General features: G+C 50.5%; 6 protein-coding genes across 6 annotated transcripts; 3 read left to right on the top strand and 3 right to left on the bottom strand.

Moving 5' to 3' along the window:
• Positions 1–5,150: 5,150 nt before the first annotated feature.
• On the top strand, positions 5,151–7,223 carry HO133_002591 (uncharacterized protein; the record flags this gene model as incomplete). Its single annotated transcript, XM_037293517.1, has 5 exons — positions 5,151–5,478; positions 5,533–5,815; positions 5,865–6,113; positions 6,265–6,491; positions 6,583–7,223. 5 exons carry the CDS (start codon positions 5,151–5,153, stop codon positions 7,221–7,223), a joined length of 1,728 nt encoding a protein of 575 aa, XP_037150346.1.
• A 1,258-nt stretch (positions 7,224–8,481) lies between these two features.
• Positions 8,482–9,447, top strand: HO133_002592 (uncharacterized protein; the record flags this gene model as incomplete). Its single annotated transcript, XM_037293518.1, has 2 exons — positions 8,482–8,977; positions 9,029–9,447. 2 exons carry the CDS (start codon positions 8,482–8,484, stop codon positions 9,445–9,447), a joined length of 915 nt encoding a protein of 304 aa, XP_037150347.1.
• A 51-nt stretch (positions 9,448–9,498) lies between these two features.
• Positions 9,499–10,110, top strand: HO133_002593 (uncharacterized protein; the record flags this gene model as incomplete). Its single annotated transcript, XM_037293519.1, has 1 exon — positions 9,499–10,110. One exon carries the CDS (start codon positions 9,499–9,501, stop codon positions 10,108–10,110), a length of 612 nt encoding a protein of 203 aa, XP_037150348.1.
• A 1,063-nt stretch (positions 10,111–11,173) lies between these two features.
• On the bottom strand, positions 11,174–12,899 carry HO133_002594 (uncharacterized protein; the record flags this gene model as incomplete). Its single annotated transcript, XM_037293520.1, has 5 exons — positions 11,174–11,224; positions 11,283–11,298; positions 11,444–11,463; positions 11,540–12,609; positions 12,671–12,899. The coding sequence occupies 5 exons, from the start codon at positions 12,897–12,899 to the stop codon at positions 11,174–11,176; spliced, it is 1,386 nt and encodes a 461-aa protein (XP_037150349.1).
• A 474-nt stretch (positions 12,900–13,373) lies between these two features.
• HO133_002595 (uncharacterized protein) lies at positions 13,374–15,364 on the bottom strand (the record flags this gene model as incomplete). Its single annotated transcript, XM_037293521.1, has 2 exons — positions 13,374–14,920; positions 14,968–15,364. 2 exons carry the CDS (start codon positions 15,362–15,364, stop codon positions 13,374–13,376), a joined length of 1,944 nt encoding a protein of 647 aa, XP_037150350.1.
• A 4,599-nt stretch (positions 15,365–19,963) lies between these two features.
• Positions 19,964–21,070, bottom strand: HO133_002596 (uncharacterized protein; the record flags this gene model as incomplete). Its single annotated transcript, XM_037293522.1, has 3 exons — positions 19,964–20,745; positions 20,796–20,982; positions 21,035–21,070. The coding sequence occupies 3 exons, from the start codon at positions 21,068–21,070 to the stop codon at positions 19,964–19,966; spliced, it is 1,005 nt and encodes a 334-aa protein (XP_037150351.1).
• Between the last annotated feature and the right edge of the window lie 999 nt (positions 21,071–22,069).

Raw genomic sequence — 22,069 nt, forward strand, 5'->3', positions numbered from 1 at the left:
TTCTATTGGTGAACAAGAGCCTGTTTGGTTGAGGGTGAAGCCCACACTCGACCGTTAAGGGTATGAAGTTCAGCGCCATGACTCTTGATCCATCCTCTTACATGGTGGTCTCCCTCCTTTGGCTGGCTGTACCAATACGTTCTTTTCATCACACTTAGCTTCTGATAAAAGGGCGTAGATGCCAATTGATACAAGGAAATAGATGTGTGGAACCAATGTCTACTGATGGACTTCGCCAATCTGAATACCTGCTTGGTGTGTGGAAGAGTTTTGCAAAACCCGTATGGTGGCATTCCTCCTCCAGCGATTGGGTGTCCTCACACAAGCTTGAATACATTGCCTTCGCCTTCTAACCAGCTTACATTGTCTCCATACATCCAAACATGCCAGTAGCACTGCCCCACCACGCGGTAGCAGCGGCCGAGCCTCCGAGTGACAACAGGAACTTTGGAATCATAAAGTTTACAAACCGCATCATCGCACTTCGCTGGCTTAGGAGCAAGTCCGAAACCCTGACCTTTGGCAAAAACTCTGTGCCTTCGTCACAGATGCTGCTCCCTTGCCGAAGTTTTGACATAGCACCCTGCGAACCGCCATATGTGCGAGGCATGAAAAACAACGCGTGAGGAAGTCCACGGTGGTAGAGGGGCTCAGTGTCTTCCATTATTTCCTTATAGTGGGTTAACATGAAAATCAATGAATCGTAGAAGATTGCGTCTGGTGGGGGTCCGACAATAATATCGGTAGTATAGGAGGAATATAAAGAGTACGTCGCAGTCATTGCTGCAATCATAGCTTGGGCGCGTTGTCGCCTCTCTCAATTCCTCGAACCTGTCGTCAACAAGTGTTCTCACGATGTCCACTTGCTTACCCCTGACACGGAGCCCCCAATTTTCCTCATCCTCCATAGGCTCATGATTGTAGCCCTTGGCAGCATTAAGAGCTGGTGCGCTCATTGGCCAGTACAACGGGATGCTGTCTCGTGCCCTTGACCAATCAGGTACCCATGATGGTATGCGTTCCATCAACCATCTCGAAAGGTACCAATGCCCGTATATCGCTGCCAAGATGAAAAATTTCTGGGAGCTCCAAAGTCTTGAACGCAACACCCATATCTCGAAAATCAGAACAATGGAAAAGGCCCTGCGCTTCGGTGTGTAAGAGCACCCAGTATTTATGTTCTCCATCCTAGAGACTTATTCCGTCATTGGTGATGAGATTCAGACCTGCCACGCTGCTTGAACCCAGAGGACGAATCCCCGGGCGTTTGTGCTTCTAATAGAAGGCATTGCATGAAGACTGTGGCGAAGTTATCCCAGCTGATGAGATATTTAGTGCCGAGCAAGGCTGCTCTCTTGGAATTCTAAATCCCTTGGTATACCCAAATTCTACTGAAGACCATGTTCTTCACTACTCTCACCAGCGACTTCCGCAAATCCGGATTAATGAAGAGAGTAAGGATGCCCCTGAAAAGACCAGGCGATTTCCAGACCAAGGCCCAATGATGGAGCGCAACGGCGTGATCCCAAGTTGCCCAGTCATGAACAAAAGCTCGTCAATAGCATCGCCCACCATGCAAAGGACGACGAATGTACTCATGGTATGCTCGCGGATACTCCTCATGATCCGGAATTGCTGCCACTTATTCCCTCGTCAGCCTGATTAATGCACAGTTGATCGGTCCAGATATAGGTAGATTGATCCGATCCCTTGGGATCAAGACGTTGCAGTATATCCCGGACACTTCTAACTATATAAAGGACCTCTTTATTGGTAGTCGACACCGTGTAGTTCCGCATCGAACTCTTCCAAGTACACGAGATACCTATCAAAGGCGGAGCTTCCTTGGGGGTTGTATGTATGAACTCGATGATTACTGGGCCATATGTGCCATCCTCAGTCTTCATAGGATGAGTTTCCATAATTCGGATCTCGAATAGTTTGGATCAGGGTCTGTACTTATATTCTACCCAATCCGATTTGGTGGCGTCCACTTATGCATCAGATTTCGCTTTGATGTCTGACATGACTGTAAAGGAAGTCCCAGCCTCGAGTATGGTTTGACGCAGGCGCGGCTGGAGGCAGCTTCAGCCAATGAGGCTGAGTCGGCAGTGGTAGACCTTATAGGCTCTTGATGTGATGTTTAGGAGTTATGGTGGATAGGTGTTTCGTATTTAGAGACTTCTTGTTTTGTTACGAGTGAAGGGACCTCCTTCTCATTCGATGAATACTTGCGCTCTCCAATTACATTGGGGCCTATCCCCATTGTGCCAAGATCATCCGTGACTGAGGCTGAGCTGAACGAGATTGGGCGTGCATATCCGAGTCGCCGAGGCCAGGTCTGCATCGGGCTGCCGCGCTCACGTTCAAGACGCAATTCTAGAGGTGGAGTTGGATTCATTATGACGTATGAAGTTTGTACAATCGCTGCGTATGTTTACCAGAGCCATTTCCGGACGGACGCAAATTGTAGGGAGATACAACCTATCTTTGCTCGCAACCTCGAGTTGATAGGGGTTGCCAGCCAACAAGACTAGTGGGGCTTAACCATGGTAGATATCAGGCTCTGCACCAATCATAGATAGCCAAGTCATTACATCAACGGTTCCTCTTATTTCTCCTCGGAGAAAATAAAAAGCACCGCAACAGCATTGTACCAGCGCCATTAGGAATCGAACCTAACACGAACTAAACATCTCCGCCAAACACTCGGTCAAGGACAGGACACCTTTGGTATTTCCACACCCGAACTGGTGCCTGCTGCTAGCGTCCTCTGGTAAAAACCCTTCTTCAACCTCTGCTCGTCCAAACCCTTCTCTTCCAATATCGCAATTCAAAAAGTATCCCCATCTATGCATGGCTTTAGGTGTCCGCTGCGAAATCGTTCGTCTATGCGTAGCCGTCTTTCTGCAAATGTCAGCCTGCGTCCTTGTGCACCTCCACTCAGCCTTATGAGTGGAAGCTAGGCAGCATGCTCCGTGGGAGCCCGCTTACTCTGCCGTTACGCAACGAGAAATGAGACTTCGCGCTGACCCCCACCTAAGCTGCCTTTTCACGAGCAGCATGTCCAAAGGCACGTCGCTCATACTGGGAACCATCTAGCTGTGCGTCTGCTATCTCAACTTCCAAAATTTGACCTTAGAGCGTGATGACTTTCTATCCTTTCTATGTCATTCATACTTGCTTCACTGGATGGAATACTGCGATTGTGTCTAATGCGCTTGCAAATGCGACACTTGAGAGTTGACAGCAATCAAGGGTTTCTAGTCATGGATGGTCAGATGGTGTAGTAACGCCTGCCAGTGTTTGTATTATCATTTATGTACAACACCCTACTTGTGACAGTCATGTCTTCAGGATCCCGGATTCCTGATCTTGTGCCCAAGGAGAACCAGGGAAACCACAGGGGTTGTAGCATGAAATAAGCGCAGAGTGTCATACAAACAATGACCGCAGCAGGAGGAAAGTCCAAGAACGGGCCCCGTCAAGAGGGTGTATCCAAGGCCACGAAAGGGATGCTATACGAACGGTCCAACCAAATCCACCGGTCTGTGGCATATGTGAAGAGAAAGGGTTATGGAACGACGCGATCCCAGAGAAGATATTCCGGATTATGAGGCCCCCATGATGTTCCACGCGTATAACGACTTCAGACACTGTGGTCACCATGCTTCACGACAGGTATTGAGGTGGATGAGCTCGAGGATGCTCGTGATGCTGTTCCAGGCTTCAAGCCTTTGACATGAAGGACCTTATAGTTATGGCGCAACCGACGCTGCCAATTTTTTGCAGCCCCAAGACGATCCAGTTTTACCGTCGCTACGAATCCTGATCTGTTCTCCGGGTCCAGATATATATCAACTTTGTTGCGCCACCAAGGAAGATGGACTGGAAAACTGTTACAATCGGCTAGAAAGTTAGCAGCTTTCCTGAGGCTGGGGTATACCACTCACTGTTTAGATTTTGACGCTCGACAGTCTCGAACTTGTCCAGCGATGGGTCATACACAATGGCCTGCGGCTTGTGGTCCCAGTTACTTGTGCGGTGCTCTGCTGACAGTCGCTGTCCTAAATGTTCTTGGTTCGGCGAGCCCATTGGACCTTGCAACGAGGGAGCCCAAGTCCTGCAGCACGATATTTGATGTTGAGGGCTTTCAGATGGCCGAGGTTGCTAGTGAGGCTGGAATGGCACGATGACTGTATATATGTGAGCAATCGTAAGGAGCGGAATCAGGGGCAGACAAATGATGCAGCGGACAGGACCAATATCAGCACAGCCTTGAGCGTGCCGTAAATAACGTGCTATGTAGTAGCCATGTGTGCCATTTCGGTTCACTCGTTGTGTGGGAAGTCCCACGAGGCAACTGATTGGGGCGTCTAAGGGTCATGCCAATTGGTCGCCTACTAATGAGGAGGATGGTTCACACCCTCCCCCTAGTGCAACATCAAGCAACATGAGCCTCCAACATCCGACTGAGGCAAAGAATTGTCGTCCTTGTCATTGATTGTACTTCGTTACGGATTGACGGCCATCACTAGCTGGGGGCGGAGCCGCTTCTTTTTCGCATGTGACAGTCGCAAGTTCCGCCTCTCGTAAGCCACTCGCTTAAGGTGTGCCAATAACTGCTGATACCAATACACCATCTTTCCTTACTTCGCTAACATCTACTCTTTACGAAAATCTCGCAGATCCTTTAGGAAGGCTGACTGAGATACTGATGTTGCGCGTGTGCCACCACACATGTACGCAGGCGTGCTGCAATCCTCTCAGCGCGCCACTTTAGACGAATCAGTACTCATTCCGTCGTCGCACAGATGTCTTCAAGAGCTTGGCACCAGCCATCGTCTGATCCTAGAACACATATGGAAGTATTAAGGAAAATGGCAGATCCTGTTGCGCCTTTGCTATGCCGTGCGACGAGTTGACCTTATCTTTTTGCAAGGTTCCGGGCCTGCGGCCTTCCGCTGAGCCGCACGCATGCACACTGCGAACCTCAAAGAACTCACGATACAAGCCCACGCTTTGATAGCCTGACGTTCCTTCGGATTTTTAGGCATGTCTAGGATGCAGTGTGGGATGGAATTCCCAATGAAAACAGCTCACCTGGTTTGCGCGACCCATGTTGATCGATCATGTCGCCCTAGTACCAGATGTCGTCCTCTCAGCGGTCACGTTCTGCACCATCAGGAGACAGACGGCCTGCCAGTGAATCTGACAACGTGCAATCGCCTGGACTACTGACACCTACGCGATGGCACACTTCTCGTGGACGGCAACCTCAGCACCGCAACGAATCTCCACGCCCTTCTCGCGAAGCAGGCAAGGCAACAACGCAAGGGCCTGCTTCTGTCACGAACTCGAACTCGTCAGTAGTGACAAGTGAGGCAGGGCAGGACTCAGAGCATACGGCAGCTACGCATAGCTCTAGTGGATCTGGTGGGGAGAGCCCCTGGTTAAGGAAAACCTTACTGACTCTTGGTACGTGAACTGTGGCTATTGAGGGGACTTATGACTCACTGAGTGGATTATTAGATGGAGGGGGAGTCAGAGGCTTTTCCAGCTTGTTAATACTGAGGGCCCTCATGATGGAAATAGCCACTCTGGAACAAGCCGAGTCGCAAGCTCACAACAGCGTACATCCGTTGCAGCCTCGACTGCGCAGACCTGTTCGCATGCAGCAGAATCGGACAGATACACTGAGAAAAGACGAAAGCCCGGAGCAGAAGCAAGGCCCCGTATTCGGACCCGCAAATACCTCGTCTCTTTTCCTTCCAGCCCATTATTTTGACTATATAGCAGGCACTTCAACCGGAGGGTAAGCCAGTTGGTCGGTTGCCAGCCCTTACGCCGCTGACAAAACCAAGGCTCATTGCGATTATGCTCGGTCGTCTCCACATGACTGTGGATGAGTGTCTCGATGCATATGAAAACCTGGCAGACCACGTTTTTGGCCATCCACGACAATTTCATATTCGGAAGCCTCCATGGATTCCCCAGGATAAGTACGACCACCTGCGTCTTGAGAAGGTCATCAAAGATATTGTCAAACAGCGCAGCCCAAAAGGCCATAACAGTACCGAATTCCGCCAACCTAACGAGGACATGTGCCGTACGTGAGTAACCTATTTTTAATTCTGCACTAATGTTCCATGCCTATTTACGAAGCTTTCGTGCTTTTTCTGGTTCCGAGCTTCCAAATTGTGTACCTATCATCTTTGCTTTGCCATCGGGTTCCTTCAGTTCAATGTAATGATATTCGATTAGGATCGTCATAGCCTGGCAGAAGCTGAACGTTACTGGTACCCGCATACCACACCTGTTCCGTTCATATCACCACCCGAAGAGTACCCCGGACGATATATTAGAACGGAATCCTGGAAGACCAGACAACTATCAAATCTGGCAAGTCGGCCGCGCAACATCAGCTGCTCCTTTTTACTTCAAGACCGTAAGGTTGGAAGAGGAGGACGAAAAATCTGAGTACGTCGATGGTAGGTTGTTGTTACATTTGTCCCCTATTACAAAAATATGAAGTTTCCCAGTGTTGCGTCGAGGCAGAGACGCAGGCTCACAGATTGCTAGGTGGTTTTGGGGCAAATAATCCTACAGAAGAAGCCTACAGGTCGGTGAAACAATTGAGCAACAACAATCCGCGAACGGTACAGATCCTGGTCAGCATCGGTACGGGCAAGAATCTTGAGGCGGACCCGAATCCTTCGGCTGGTTACAGGCTCTATATGGCCTACGCTAACACAGCAGCCAAATGGGCCACCCAGTCTGAAGCAACTCATCATACAATCTTAGATGCCACAAGGACCTTTGCCGAGTATTTCCGTCTCAATGTGGAACACGGCATCGGCAAAATGAAGCTCGACGCATGGAAAGGTAAAAAAGGGTGCGAGACTCTGGAGCTGATCCGGACTAAGACCCAGGAATACCTTGATTCCCCAGACGGCCAACAGCAGATATCTCATTCTGCGAGGCAGCTGGTCAACGTCCGAAAGGCTCGAAGCAGCCCGGAGTATATAGACCGATGGGAAAGGTTCTGTCACGGTGTTGAATACGCCTGTTGTGTGCCTACTTGTCTTGACGGCAGAGATAAGAGGTACGAAGACCGGCAGGCACTTCGACGCCACGTCCAGGAATCCCATGCTTCCGAGTGCAATAGGCTCGAGTTTTGGCTGAACGACGGCAAGCGATTTCCAGAGGAGACAACATCGTGAAAGAAGGTATAATTAGCCGAAGAGTAGACTTTCCGCGGGCAACGACCAAATTTTCCATTCAAGATGATATTGCATGCATTGAGGACGAGTTGGATGGCGTTGCATAGACGCCGACCTCATCTTCCCATTGTGGACGATAGCGACCGGTCTTTGCTGCATTACTTTTGGGCGGCAATTGGCCCTACTTTATGTACGATACCCTACTGAAGCGTTTTGCATGCGGCATTCCTTGGCGTTTCTGTTTCGACGGCTTGCACGAGTAAAAATGTCAACGATCATGCTACACGATCGGCGATGACTTTATCTTTGGTCACACATGCGCCTGCATACAGACTTGCAAAACTTTGAAGGGAGAGTACCACACCCTCGAGTATATAATTGAAAGGCAGAGCGGCTCCTAGCCCTATCTTACTCTGTTCACTCTTCTCCAATTAAAGTGACGGGTTAGGTTTTGTTGAGTTATCTCTGCCTACGCTCATGCTGGGCCTGTTTGACTTGATTATGTATATACCTCATCGGCCAAAAGAAGCCATTGCGCAGCAGTGTCCCTAAGGCCTGACCTGTTGAGGTGATCCTGAAGTATCTGATCATCCCACTTTCGAGGGCTCCTGCCGTTGGTCCAATCCAAAAACAAATCACTTGGTTCGCGCGCAATCTCGCTGGCTTGTAGAATGGTACTGCTGTGGATTTGGGGACTGCAGTAAGCATGGCGAGTAAGGAGATACGCAGTCGAGCGACAAAGCACACGCAGTTCGCATAAATGATAAGAAGAACGTGATTTTCGGACGAAATGCTTAGCAATGATTAGCAATGATTACCGGCTTTGTGAGTTTGATAGTGGTTGCTCGGATTCTGGAGATTGACTAAGTAATCCGCGTTGGTGGTAAAGACAAATAAAGAAACCCTAGCCCTAAGGTAGAGTACTTACTGCTTGAGTGGACGTCTGACAAACCAAGTTTTACACGTCAGTCGTTAATATCGATCACATTATACCTCCTTCTTCAACCACTACCAAACAACAAAAAAGCGAAGAACGCGCATCAGAGACAGATCGTGAAGAAGGCCTCCGAGGCCGCCGCAAATGTACTTCTGGGGATGAACTGGCAGCCATATCACACATTCCTCTGGCACCCGATCCATCAATGGCTTTCAAGCGTCCTGTAGTCTCATGTTTCTGCGAGTGGCTTATCATAGTGTAAGTAAGGGTGTGATCATCCGTACTACATGGTGCTCAAGAAGCAACAGTATCGCGATAGTCATGGCGCTCGCATTGTCGACAGTAAACCCAGACTATCACCATTTCAGCTTGCTCGACTTGAGCATCTCGTATCCTTACCGGGAGAAAGCCAAACTCAGCCTCGGAGTATTCACACTTCTATCGGTCATCCTGCCAGTTGCAGTCATCGTAGCTGTCTCCCTTTTCGTCCCAAAATCCGCGTTGTCAAGCTCGAATACCCGTGAGCGCCGGCATCGGAAGCTCTGGGAATTGAACGCCAGCTTGCTCGGACTGGGCGTAAGTCTTGGTACAGCTACGGTCATCTTCACGGGGGTCAAAAACCTCTCCGGAAAGCCTCGCCCAGACTTCCTTGCACGCTGTAAGCCAGATGTGGGAAACGTGGCCGCTCACAGAGTGGGTGGCTATGGGCAGGCGGTCTCTGAATCGTGGGTGATGGTAGATGGAGGCATCTGCCAGGAAGCAGATAGAATGTGGTTGAACGATGGATTCAGGAGCTTTCCTAGTGGCTATGCAACAAGTGAGACTGTTGAGCAGCTGGACCTCGCAAGCTACTGACTTTGATATGTAGTTGCGTTTGCGGGTCTATGGTATCTTACCCTATACCTGAGCGCCCGATTTGGCGTGGTACCCCTATCTATAGCGAACCACCCATCGCGTAACGGGTCGCCGGAAAACGACGAGGCAGGCGAGCAATTAATTCAGAGATCTGCCCAACCTGCGGACCGCCACTCGTCCGCAAAGGATACGGCGGCTTCACCAGCTTTCCTGCTTCCATTGCCGTATATCCCACTTGGTCTTGCCATTTTCGTTGCCGGGACCAGGTATTTCGACTTCAGGAACCATGGCTTTGACGTACTGGCCGGATCCGCAGTGGGTACGCTTACCGCTTGGTTCGGCTTCAGAATGTATCATCCACCACTTTCAAGCCGTACGAGGCGTCCCTGGGGGCCACGTAACGACCAAGCAGCGTTTGGTGATGGAAGCTAGTGAGATAATCTGCTGGCGCAACAGACCAAGCCTCCAACCACCTCAATCACCATGGCATCCGCAAGAGCAGACCATCCCAACGACTTCACCAGTGGCCAACCCAGACGCCCGGCACCAAGATCCACGGCTAGAAACACAATGCCGCCATCCCATTCCATAGCCAACAACCCCACGGCACGGCCCCCAAACCTCCCCAACACCGACTCGCGCCTCCGGATGCCCCAAGCCCCCGCCCTCCTCTCAAGGCTACCTACTTCGACAATGGACTTCTCCCCCATCATCCCCCCCCTTTTCCCTCGCTTGGTTTCAAACCCCAGCGCATCTCCGACACTTAGACCCCACTCATCCCAGAACCGCAAACACAATCGCCGCAGCCTCATGCAACCGCTCGAACGTTCCTACAAGCTGGAGATCTTGGGCAGACAGAGAGAGAGAAAGACGCAAGCAAAAAAGGCGCCGCAGCTATTTTCGCAGAAACGTGGAGGAAAAATGAAAGAAAGAAAGAAACATGGATGCGGAGCAAAAAAGACCGGCTTTCAGGGGCCGCTCGGAGGAGGAGGAGGAGGAGGAAGAGGAGGGGAATTGGAATACAGAAGAACATCGTCGAGGCTAGATAAGATACCTACGGCTGGGCTGGGCCGGGCCGTCCGAACAGATAGGTAGATAGATAGATTGATTGGGGATCATGCGCCCGGGCCGTTGTGAGATGTGATTAGGTGGCTTAGCAAACTTGGGAAATAGTGGGTGTTGGGCAAGAAACATTACGTTAGATCAGTGATGACATTCCTGGCCTCGATGGTCGGAAAGGCATATTGGGAAAGTTTAGAACAAGCAAATATTCAAAATCGGGGTATGTTGAAGTATTTGTCTTGGATGGCAAAGAAAATGCAAGTCAAATGTTGGGGACTGTATCATGCTTCCCTGAAATCATGCGTTGCTAGAGACGAAGACTGTCTTTTTTGTTCTCCGGAGCATGTACTAGGCTTCCATCGCCCGTCATCTATCATCATCCACTAACATAAGTCAACTGGGCCATAACAGCCTGGCAGCTCTGTATGTCTCTTGCTGACCGCATAGATAGCCATCCCGAAGTCTCCGATCTGAAATGTCGGAACGAAAGAAACCCTTATCTCGGAGAAGGAGAGCTTTTTCACTGGAAACTAGGCCCACTAGCCCGCCCTGCAATATGGCGAGTACAACACCGCCACCGCACGTTGACGGATGAGCGAGGCCAAGAGGCCGCCGTCCAAAATGGCCAATACCACCACCGCGGCCGCATACTGCAGCTCGAGCGCGACCATCGTGCAAACATCCAACACCGGGAGAACACACACAGCGCCTCGGGATTTTCGAGCTTCAGGAGTACGACGAGCTTGAGCTTCGTGAGATCCGTCGGGATGCGCTGTTTGCAGAGCAGGAAGGTCAGGCAGAGTGATGCCAGACAGCGGGCAAGGCAGGCAAGCTTGGCCGAGCTGTGGGGTAGATGCTTTTGAGACAGAGAGTCGATGTCCGGGATGACGGGAGGGAGGAAGCCTTTCGTAGGTTCCTGAGCCCCGATGGAAGAACCTACATGTTTGATCAAAGGGCGAACGGATACTCAAGAGGTGAAGGAATAGGCACATTGAGTGTTGCTAACTCTGTTGGGTATGGAACCACTCACAGGAAGAGGTCCGACGAATTTGATAAGAGACCCTCGGAGGACTACCGCAAGGATGGTTGATTCGGGTTATGAACATTTGACAGCCATAAGCGCAGGCCTTAACTTGCTCTTGAACCGCTGCCTTGAGTTTAGAAAATCAAGATTCGCAGTGCATTATGGACACAGATAGACGCACGTTATTTCTCACGGCCCTATGTTGTCTGGGAGAGCATTGCTATAGGACCGGAATTGCCAGGTTGCGAGCATTATTACAATAGTAGTCCGTGATTTGATTATGCGCTAGCCATGACTGCCTTGCAAGCTTTTAATGCCCCCACGACCGTGAAGCATATCAACGGAGTAATGGCATACATGATCTATTGTTCCAATTCTAGTCAGTCTTGGTCCAAGCGCTCTTATCACATAAGGAATTTTTGGGAGGAAATCACGCACACTCAGGAATTTAGCGATACTCATCTTCTCCTCCTCACTACTGCCAGACACATCCGCCAGCGCAGTAAGCTTCATTGCCGGCGGACCCGTAGGCATGAGCATCATTGTAAACCATAACATAGGATCTTCATTCAGGAGGTTGGTGTGAGAGGCGATGAGATATATGAAGGCGATCGAAACGGCTGGCCAGACAATAAAGCGCATGGTCGTCACAAATACTAGCGGGATCCATGGTACCGTACCACTATCCTCCCCTCTCTTCATTTTCCTCATACTACTACTCAACTTCGCGCCCACGACAACGACCTGTAGCGAAGCAAAGAGGCCGCCGATATTTTTGACACTATCAGTCAGCCATGCTGTAAAGATCCCTCCGTTTTCCGGATTTCCGAAGAAAGCCTTGTGGAATGGAGGAACGAGTCCGAGAATCGCGCCGGTAATTGCACCAATCAAAGGTGCATGCAAAAAGGCGTACGAGAAGTGGAGGAATGATCGTATCCATGGAGGGAATTTCTCCCATGCTATCTCGCCTTTATCATAGCCGTAGCGTTCAGCTGCGAGCTCGCCACTTCGGACGAAGCTGGGCAAGAGGGAGGTTTGCTCATGGGGTTCTTCGTTATTTCCTTGGCGGCTGTCTTGGCCACCAGGGCGTGCTCCGTAGGTGCCATTGCCATTGCTCGGCTCCGGCGCGAGAGGAAAGAGTGGACCCTCAGGCGCACCATTATCAACAAGGTTTCGTTGCTCCTCATCACCATCGTCTTTCTTCTTTTCTGGGGCGTGTTCTCCGTCCAATAACTTTGGTCCGATCGCAAAGGTCAACGCATCTCCAATAATGGCGTTTACGAGGAAGTAAGATTGAGCACGCATCAATGCAGCGTCTACAGTGTCGGTGTCTGACGCCAGTAATTCGTCAAGGATGCCGGTTGAGGCTAGAGACTCGATGAGGAGGAGGGGCAGGGCGGTGGTATTGTTGAAGGATATGGCGGGTGTGACCCAGGAGGGAAGTTTGAAGAAGCGGGTCACGAACCAGCCGAGGAGCATGGAGGAGAGGGCGTAGAAGAGTCCCCAAACTATAGACCGTGAATTAGCCCACTTAGTTCTACGCAATGAAGGCGCAGGGTTCAAATTTACTCAGGATGGGCACATAGCGAATGGCAGTGTCTGCGTGCAATTGACTTCCGACCTTAGTAATCAGGAGGGCGGGCAGGAACATTCGCACACATAAGGTGCTAATTTGCTTGGTGCTGTCTCCTTTGAGGATGTCGAATTGGGCGGCGAGAACTCCGTATAAGATGACTAGAAGTACACTGAGAGAGGCTTGGAGGGCGCCCAGGAATGAGGTTAGGATTTCGTTCGCCATGTTGATTTATAGTTGCAGGGTAATCAGGGGCTGATGATGGAGGTCATGGAGACAAGAAGGATACCGAGACGCTCGAAGCAGTTGAAAAGCAAGCATACTTTACATGTAATGTATTCCTGGCGACCTGATAGCGGGTGTTCCTCGGCAGATCTGACACTAGGCCTGGATTGTGAGTTCCTCACAAGGCTGGGGAACAATTCTCCGAGCAGTGGGAAAGACTGCACAGGGCATAATTGAGTTCAGTATGATATCTATTGAAAATCGTCAAGTCGTAGACGGCCAACTGTACTCATAGATGACGATCGGAGGAGAAAGCAGGTTCACTAAATAAGTAATGAATGCTCGACCTTCCATGCTCAATGACCGAAAGAGTTCATTACAACCCACGAATACCAAGTCGAATGCGTCGTGCCATACTCCATCATGGTACATCAATCATCATCATATCTCATCCCAGACCCACCCCTCGATAACCTAACGGCCTCCCGGCTGCGGCCCCATAGGTGGCGGAGGTAGCGCCCCACTCGCATACGGATTCCCGTCTGAATAATGCGGTCCATTAGGCTCCCCGTAATACCCGGCTCCAGCGGCGTAGTCAGACGCAGGTCCAGGTGAATATGGACTCTGCGGATAGGCAGGAGTCGCCTGCGAGTGTAGGTTCGGCGTCGACGTATTGTATTCATCGTGATGACCGTGCACATGCGTCACTCCATATTTCTTGTCATCCAACGCCCTTTGCTCCCTCCTTGCATGTCGCTCTGCCCTCTTCAAATCGAATTCATGCGCTTCATCTCTCTGCTCTTTCATTTCCTTCCACTCACTGTAGGCGCCCTTAATACCGAGTGCTGCAACGCCAATGGCTGCAGCATCCTGCAGTCTCCCTTTGTTCTTTCTCCTGCGAGCCTCTTGAGGCGACATCTCTCCCTTAGCAACTTCCTTCCGACGCTCCTGGCGACCTTCGATGCTCTTGTAGACGCTCTGGGCAGCATGAATGGTAGCGACAGAAGCTAGACCGGCGGTAATGAGTTGCTTGTGACCCATCTTCTTTCGTTCTTTCTCATCTTCTGAGGACGATGAATCGTCCTCGGAGCTGCTTTCGCTCTCTGGCGATGACTTGATACCGTCACCGCCCTCGCCACCGCCGCCACGAGGTCGTGATTGGTAACCCCGAGGTGGGGAATCGTCATCATAGCCACGACGAGAGCCACGACTATCTCCGCCTTTGTCACCTATCCCAATTGCTGCCATACCTTGCCTCGCATAGTCGCTTACACTTTTGCTACGCTTTCCTCGACCTCCACGACGATCACCGTCATCAGAGCTGTATCGACGACCTCCTCCTCCTCCTCTATCAGTCGATTTGTTTCTGTCCATGAACATCTTCCCAGCTGCGGCAGCTAATCCTCCAGCACCTAGCGCAGCAAGACCGCCGCTTCCTCCTCCCCTGTCATCACCTCGCCCACCGCGCGATCGAGAACGAGATCGGGACCCGTCCTTGTCACGAGAACCGTTGATCAGCCTATTACCGGCCAGACCGCCTATGACAGCCTGGAGACCGTCCAGAGCGCCACCTCCTTGTCCGTCCTTCTTGCCGCTATTGAGCAGTCCATCGATACCTCCAGCACCAACAGCAGCAGTCAACACACGTCTTCCCTTTGGCCCTGCCCAACCTCCTGGCTCTTTGCGACTGCGGAAAGCCTCTACAGCACCAGCGGTCAATGCAGCTCTTGCGGCTTTCATCAGCTGTTCTTTCTGATCTCCGCCGCCACGGCTACGACCACCGCGGGAACGCGAGCGAGAGTCTGAACTATAGGAATCATCACGGCGACGACGGCCACCTCGACTTCGACTCCGGTCTCGGTCCCGATCTCGACCATGTTTTTCTGAGGCAGCGCCTGCGGCAGCGCCTATACCGAGGGCTGCGAGCGCTTGTTCTCCCAAAGATTTTCGGCGTTCTGGTTTTCGTCGGGGTTCAGGCGAGCTTGAGAAACTGGACGATGAATAGTCCCTACGTCGATCTCCTGCTACATGTCAATAATGGCCAAATGTATCTTGAAGGACGACCCACGTCTCTTATCCTGCTTTCGAGGACGATCATCATAAGAATCATTGTCATATCTACCTCCGCCGTGTGACTTGGCACGCCGCGGTGGGCCACGATCCTTTTCTTTGCGTCGTCGAACATAGGCTCCACCTCCGGGTGGAAAATCCCGTTCAACTTCTTCAGCGGAAGAAGAATCATCACGACGTCGACGGACTAACTCCCCACCTCTGGGAGCACCTCTAGGATCACCTCTGTCGTCACTTCGATCACCTTTTGCTGGTCTTCTGCGAGCTTCGATGATCTCTTCCTCTTCATAGACAGACCCGTCATCGCGATCGCGCCGATCTCTTCCGCCTCCTCTGTCTTTATCACGACGGCGGTCAGACCTCCTGTCGTCTCTATCATCGTAATATGAGGACATCTTGAAGAGATCTTATGAGATTGTAGAGTGAGGTCCTTAATAGTTTTCGTGATCCGGATAATTTCGCTTGTTGCGCTCCGTAGCCTGAACCTTGTCAGGGGGCTCGAAAGAGGGGTGAATGCTGAATGGATGAGTCGAGGGGATGTAGAGGTGTGAAGGATTGATGAGACGATGTGAAAAAGTAAGAAGAAGAGTAAGAAGAAGAAGAAGAATGGTGATGTGGGTCCCTCAACTGCACAGTGCTTAGAGACGGGAAAAAAGATAGAGTGATCGTCGGTGCAGTGGCGCTTGAGTGGTTTCCTGGTTTCCTATTCGAAGATAGGAAGTCCCTGGATGTAATTATGCGCGGGAAGGCAAACAGTTGTACAACGCACTGTCCGGCGGGGAACTCCTGGCGCCTCCGTTGATGTTGACAGGAAGACAAAGATGGTTGGGAGTGTACGTCACTTCAGCTTGGCAGGGTTTACTGTAGCAAAACCCTGGCAGCTAGCGGACGTTCCAGGCGCTTGACGAAACTCCTCGCGCTTGGTTGGTTAACCCTTGCGCTTCATACGCCACCGTTGAGTTTCAGTAAGTACTGGTGACTGTGTTAATGTTACCATCCTCTCATCCTCGTCGTTTCGATCACATTTCAGACCGTAGGAATTTGAATGGTCTACCGTCTCGGTTTGTGGCGGAATGTTGACAGCCTTGGCGGGGTCGGAATTAGCCTCGGTAGACACGTATTTACCCAAAGCATGTACCCGTGGTCCTCATCATCATCAAAAATCGAGATCCTTCTTCAAACATCCAATTGGACGCACGCTAAGGTATCCACAGCATAAGATTCCCTACTTTACTGAACCCCCTACCACCCCCTCCGCCGTGCCGGGCGGCATAACCTCCCCTACAATGAGTATAGAGATAAGATCCCCCATCACCCGAGACTTTGTATTATACGAGATCCCCTACCGCATAAAAATGCGTTCTGAGAGCGATCTTTTTTCAAGTGCAATGTATGCCGCAGGCAGCTCTACGCACAGCCTCTCACCTTCCATAGTATCCAAAACATCTTCTCCTAGAAACTACGTTGTTCCTGTCGCGATGGGCAGCGTTTCCCAAAACTCTATCGGCTTTAATCGGCGTTCCCGAAGATCTTCTTCCCCAAAAGTGGCTATTTGTGACGAGAGACTCTTCAAATTCACTCACCCAATTCCAGGGCCCGCCTTTACAACCATTACCACAGGTGGTGGCAAATCAGCTAGGGTGATACGATGCTAACGATGACTAGCAAGCCGAAGGCGTAGGCGTTCTTTTGACATTGTAATTTCTAGTCAAGCTCATCATCGCCCAGCCCACACCGCCTTTTGCAATGCCGCGTGAGGTATTTTGGGGGAAAAGGGGTTGCTATACGTAAAGTATCTTGAGCAAGACGCTGAGCGATGTAGGAGTGCGTATGTTTCTTTACAGGAACTCTAATTGCAGTAGTGCGGGTAGCCGGCACCGGTCGTCCTAGGGTTGTTCACAGACGTACCATCTTCCACTTCGAATCTCGTCCTTATAATCAGACTACTCAGCCTTAGCCTCAAACCCCATACTGATCCCTAGGAACTGCCTCTGTGCTCGACAGTGAAGACATTAACCCAAGGCCCAGAACTTGCAGTGCGCTTGACAATACAAGGATATGCCAGAGACATTCTTCTTACTGGCGGCGGCACCAGCAATACCGGCACCGCAAGCTGGGACAAGGAGTAGCGGGAGCATGCGAATGCCGGCATCTACAGGCGACAAGCCGTTGACTATTTGAGATCATTGGTCAAGGTTGATGATCGTGACCATGAAGGGAAGCCTGTTAGGAAGCCGGATCTGAAATTGGTCGCTCAGCGTTAGAATCTAGGTACTGCCAGAGTGCACCCGCAACGACCCGACGAGTCAAAAGTCTGGTGGACAAAATTGGCGGCGTTGTTATCTTCGCGAAACCACTGGTCAAGACCGCCTCCCAACTAACGAACACGACCCAAGATACGCCAGCAACGACGAAGCTGGCTACGATGGTGCCGCTGTGCCATGGGGTTTCACGCCTCACTGTTCCACCTACCTAGTGCAACATGGCCTCAGTCTCGGATGTCACTTACGCAACTCTTGCTTTCCCTCTCTTTCACTCTTTTCCTCCAACGCACGAAGAATCAAAAGCTAGGCCGCAAAAGTTCCTGGGACATGCATAGGTATCCACGAGAGCTTGCACTTTGACCCTAACACGATAGTAGCGCAGGTCGTTGTGAACTGTTTGCTCTTGAGATTATTTGATAGTCAACATACTTCAAAGCCGTGATATCGGACTTGATCAAATATCAGTCAGAGTACATCGATAATGGGATTGGGAGTGGGCTTGGTACGAACGACCCAGCGGAAGAAACCTGTAGATCCGTTAGGCACGCAGCCGGCAACCACAGTCAGGCAGTAAGAGGACCGGGCAAAAGTCATGCACAGATGAGGGCATTATGCGAGAAATTCCAAGATCTACTACGGTGGAAACCGAAGAGTTCATAGCTGTTCAGTCCAATGGGTGGTTGTAGGGAGAATAAACTACCCTAAAGCCTTCCTCCTTTCCATTTCAGCACAGGTTTGTTGATAACGGCCAGATCGGGTTGACAGTTGATCTCAAGGGGCTCAGAACACCAGCTGTTTGATGTTGGGAGAATAGTTTCTCTCCACAGAAAAGGAGATTTCGCGTGGTCATAATTAGAGAATGTAGCAAAAGTCACGCATAGAGGGCAGAAACTCTTAATGAAACTGTACAAGTCCTGCGCGGCGCCGAGAAAAAAATGACAGTCCTTATTAACTTTCTTGCGAATCTTTCTCAAGCACTTGGGCAGATGCTGCCTTGTTTCAACAGTGCGTGGGTATCGATTCAGCAAATGCTAGGAAGGTTCGGACCGTGTTGTGCTTCATGTGGAGAGCAGATCTTCGTTTCATGTGTGATCGCGGAGAACTCGCCACAGTGGGACTAGGAGTCAGTGGGTCTCGTGACAAAGAAGCTTGTCTCACACACCGTTTCTACTGCGGCAGACACGTTTCCACTACGGGATATATACCCCTACTTTACCTGCTACCTGTACAGATTTCAGCTTAGTATCAATCTCTTCGTCATCATAACGCTTATCGAGCTCTAGCACGGCCCCGACGTTCAGAGCCATTGCATTCTTCCCAGGCCGCCCACGCCTGTACATAGCTGTAATCTCACTCCAGGTCTATACCGCACAGGCATGGGAGTTTTCGTCACGCCGAAGTACGATATGTGGCTGTTCAGCCCTGCTCGCCCCAGCGTTGAGGCGGCCCAACCACTTATCCGTATCCTATGTGTGCTCCATGTCTGTGGGTGATGCGCGAGAACGACGCAGCTAAGTTCCTTTGACTCGGATTGTGGTGAGATTTGTGGATTACTAGCGCAACGTCAGCAACCCCGTGTTACTTCCACTCCGTGGCATTCCACAATACCATTCCGTGACATTGGAAGAACAACGATCCCAAGTTCATATATTTCGCACGCAGCCTCGCTTAACAATGCATTGTCATGGAACGGAGCGGTTCGTGACAGGTCTAGTGCCCCGTCACGCCCGTTCACACGAGAGCGCCTATCCACGGGTTCCTCTTGACCTAAGGCTTTGCTCCTGACAGATTTTGTGCGTACTCATTCCCCCACAAGCCTTCCGTATCACTAGGCAATCTGTTTCTCTTGGTTTCGTCCGATGAACTGCAAAGACATATACATCTCCACTATCTCAATGAACCAGACATATGGTTCATCAAACCCGGCAATTGAAGACAACGACGATGGACGAGTCCCGCGACACCCGATTCTCAGAGAAAAGATCCATCATCAGGCGCAACACAAACAGCTGGGAACCTGAGTCCCCCAAAGCACTCGTGTTTGACCCTTGGAAGCCCGAGGAAGTGACTGATGAAGAAGTCAACGAGTATAATAGTAATTAGTTCCCGCACGCATGCAAAACTGGTGATGGTCTTCCATAGAGGCAACAAATAGCCTTGAGATTCAGCTATCAAGATGGCGCAATCAGGTTCACATCTACGAAGACTAAGCGAAGATGGGATACATCTTTACCTTACGACCTGATCGGCTTGGGTTCGTCAAGATTTGCAAGCGCAGGTTGGGCTATAGTTACAAAGTGCTCCACGTCAAGGGAGAGAAGCTGGTGCGACCTGACTAGGTCACTGAAGAGAGAAACATGGTACTCGGGTCTTTGGTACCTGGTAGGGTTCAAGCCTAGAAATGACGGCGGATTTTGTTTTGACTGCAACTTCTTCTGGGTCTCGAGGCTAGATTTTGCGTCAGTTCCTGTCTTGATTAAAACACCGTTCGAGGATCATACGTGTCTCAAGCCTAAGATTTATGTCGCTTTCCGCATCTACTCAGCATCGTTTAGATATTTTCGAGTATCCCATAGGTCTCAAGCGTAGATCTTACCGTGCGTTTTGTATTCACTGTAGCTTCTTCTAGGTCTCAAGCCTAGACTTCGCGTCAGCCCCTGTCTTTAAAGAATTTCGTTCGAGTATCCCATGGGTCTCAAGCGTAGATTTTATACACCTTTCCGCATCTGCTCAGCTGGCTTCAACTCTTCGTCCCTCGAGATATCTTCTGCCACTCTCATATACACCCAGGTAGAGTCCAGATCCCAAGGCCGTCCATAGACCTCTCAGAGCACCTCCTCTAAACAGCCCCTTCACGCCTTCCGTCCTCAATATCTCCCTTCCCACAGCCAGTCCACCCGCTCTCCCACCTCTTGCAGCCTGCTGTGCCTTTTCAATCTCCGCCTTTGCATCTCTTCCCTGCGCTTCAATCTCCTTCACAATTTTTTGCTGCGCTTCACCTCTTGGCTGGTCGCTGTCAGCAGCGCTGAGCATAATCCTCGTTTTGACAACGTCAATCGGCGTGGTTATTACTGCAGCTACCGAGCCTGCTGAGCCCGCCGAGATAGCTGTCACAAGGGCCGTCTCCCACATCGAACCCGTCGCTACGCCTCTTCGCTTCCGGTAGGCATGTATAGAAGTGCGAAGATGTTCGAACATGGGAAATTGCATAGCTGTGAAGGGTAGATTGCGGCCTGCGAGCGCTGTGTAACCTCTCCATAGCTGAGTCGGGCTATTGAATTTTCTCAAGGCACGTATAGTGGCGTTGCCGTCGAAGATCTTGTTGGATGATGGCGAGCGTGGGGAATGGGAGACCATCTGAGCATTTTGCTTGAGGACTTCGGCGGGCGTAAGGATGAAGCATGATACTAGCTCTCCCGCTGAGGAAGCGACCGAGTGAGTTATGGGGGTTGGGAGGGAAGTGTGGCCTAGAATGGATTTCGTGCCTTCGTAGGTGGTGAAGAAGGCTCCTGCTTGGAGAGATCAGTGCCTGGTAAGTACTGGGTTGAATGGAGAGACTAACAAGATGGTATTGTGGCCAAGATGACGCTGCCTATGCCTTGGTACAAGCCACGGAAGAGCGAGCGATTGACAGCGCTGGTCGAGGGGTTGGTGTATAATCGCTTATAGTTCGGTGATTGTAGTCGAGTCTTGATGGTGTCAAGAGGGTACACCAAGAGGTCGACTGCAAATGCTGCAAATGCACCAGCCTTTCAAGTGAATGAGCATTTCAGTTGTAGAAGTTTGGAAGAAGGAACTTACAATTAAGATGTCGGTATTAGTATTGTTGAATGACATTGCATGGCAGTGGTTGTACAAATCCAAAGACCTAAACGCATGTCATCGTTTTTTACTTAAAGCTCTTCACGGCTACTTCCGCCACACCCGCCACACTCAGAGTTTGTGGCGGAGAAAGGCTAAAGTAAGTGTCTATTCTACAAATGCACCTACGCAACATCGCTTCTGCGACAATTACATGCAGAGTCGCCAAGCCATGGTAAGGGGAATCCAGGCGATGTTGGGGGTTCTTGGAGCCGGAAAGAAGGCAGCATAGGTTGATAGTCATAGAGAAGTAATGGCACTTCGGGCATCACTCAAGGGAAAGTCGAAAAGCAGAAACATGTCGTAAAAGGTAAGGTTGGAATCCGTATAATGTTCCAATGATGTCGCAGCGAATCTCGAAACGGATGCAACTCCAACTCTCAAAGTCTCAAGAACACGAAAACTTGTATATAAGGTATCACTCTCTCCCTTTGATAGATACCATTCGGGGGAAGTGTGTGGGTCAGTTGCGGTGGCTTCTAGTAAGGCCACACGGCCTCCATTCCTTTGACACGAAGCGCCTTGTAGTTCATGCCCAAGCGTCGTTGCCAATTCTTTTTCAACCCGAGACGATCCAGCCTCAGAGTCACCCGCGTAGCCTCGCTGCTCTTCCATGTCTGCGTCCACGTGCACCCGGTTACTCCACCGCGGACGCTGGATTTCAAAGCTGTTGGACTCTTCTGTCGAGAAGAATTAGTGGTGCAACAAGATCATGATGAAGGTGGAGAGAGGATATTTAAACAGGTTACTATTGAGTTCATTGATCTCATTGGAAATGGTGTGCACTCAATGGTCTCATATCATGTAGAATGGTTGTTCATTATCATATTCTATAAAGAAGTATATAGGAAGGATGGAGGTGACTACCTATCTATGGTGTGAAGCCACACTAAGACTATTTGTTGGCAATGTGATAGGCTATGCCCAATACAATTAGGGCTAGGGCTATATATGAATGCTATATAAATAAATCGC

This window comes from Letharia lupina (genome assembly GCF_014066315.1).
Source record: "Letharia lupina isolate WasteWater1 chromosome Unknown contig_15, whole genome shotgun sequence".
Classification (NCBI taxonomy): Eukaryota; Fungi; Ascomycota; class Lecanoromycetes; order Lecanorales; family Parmeliaceae; genus Letharia; species Letharia lupina.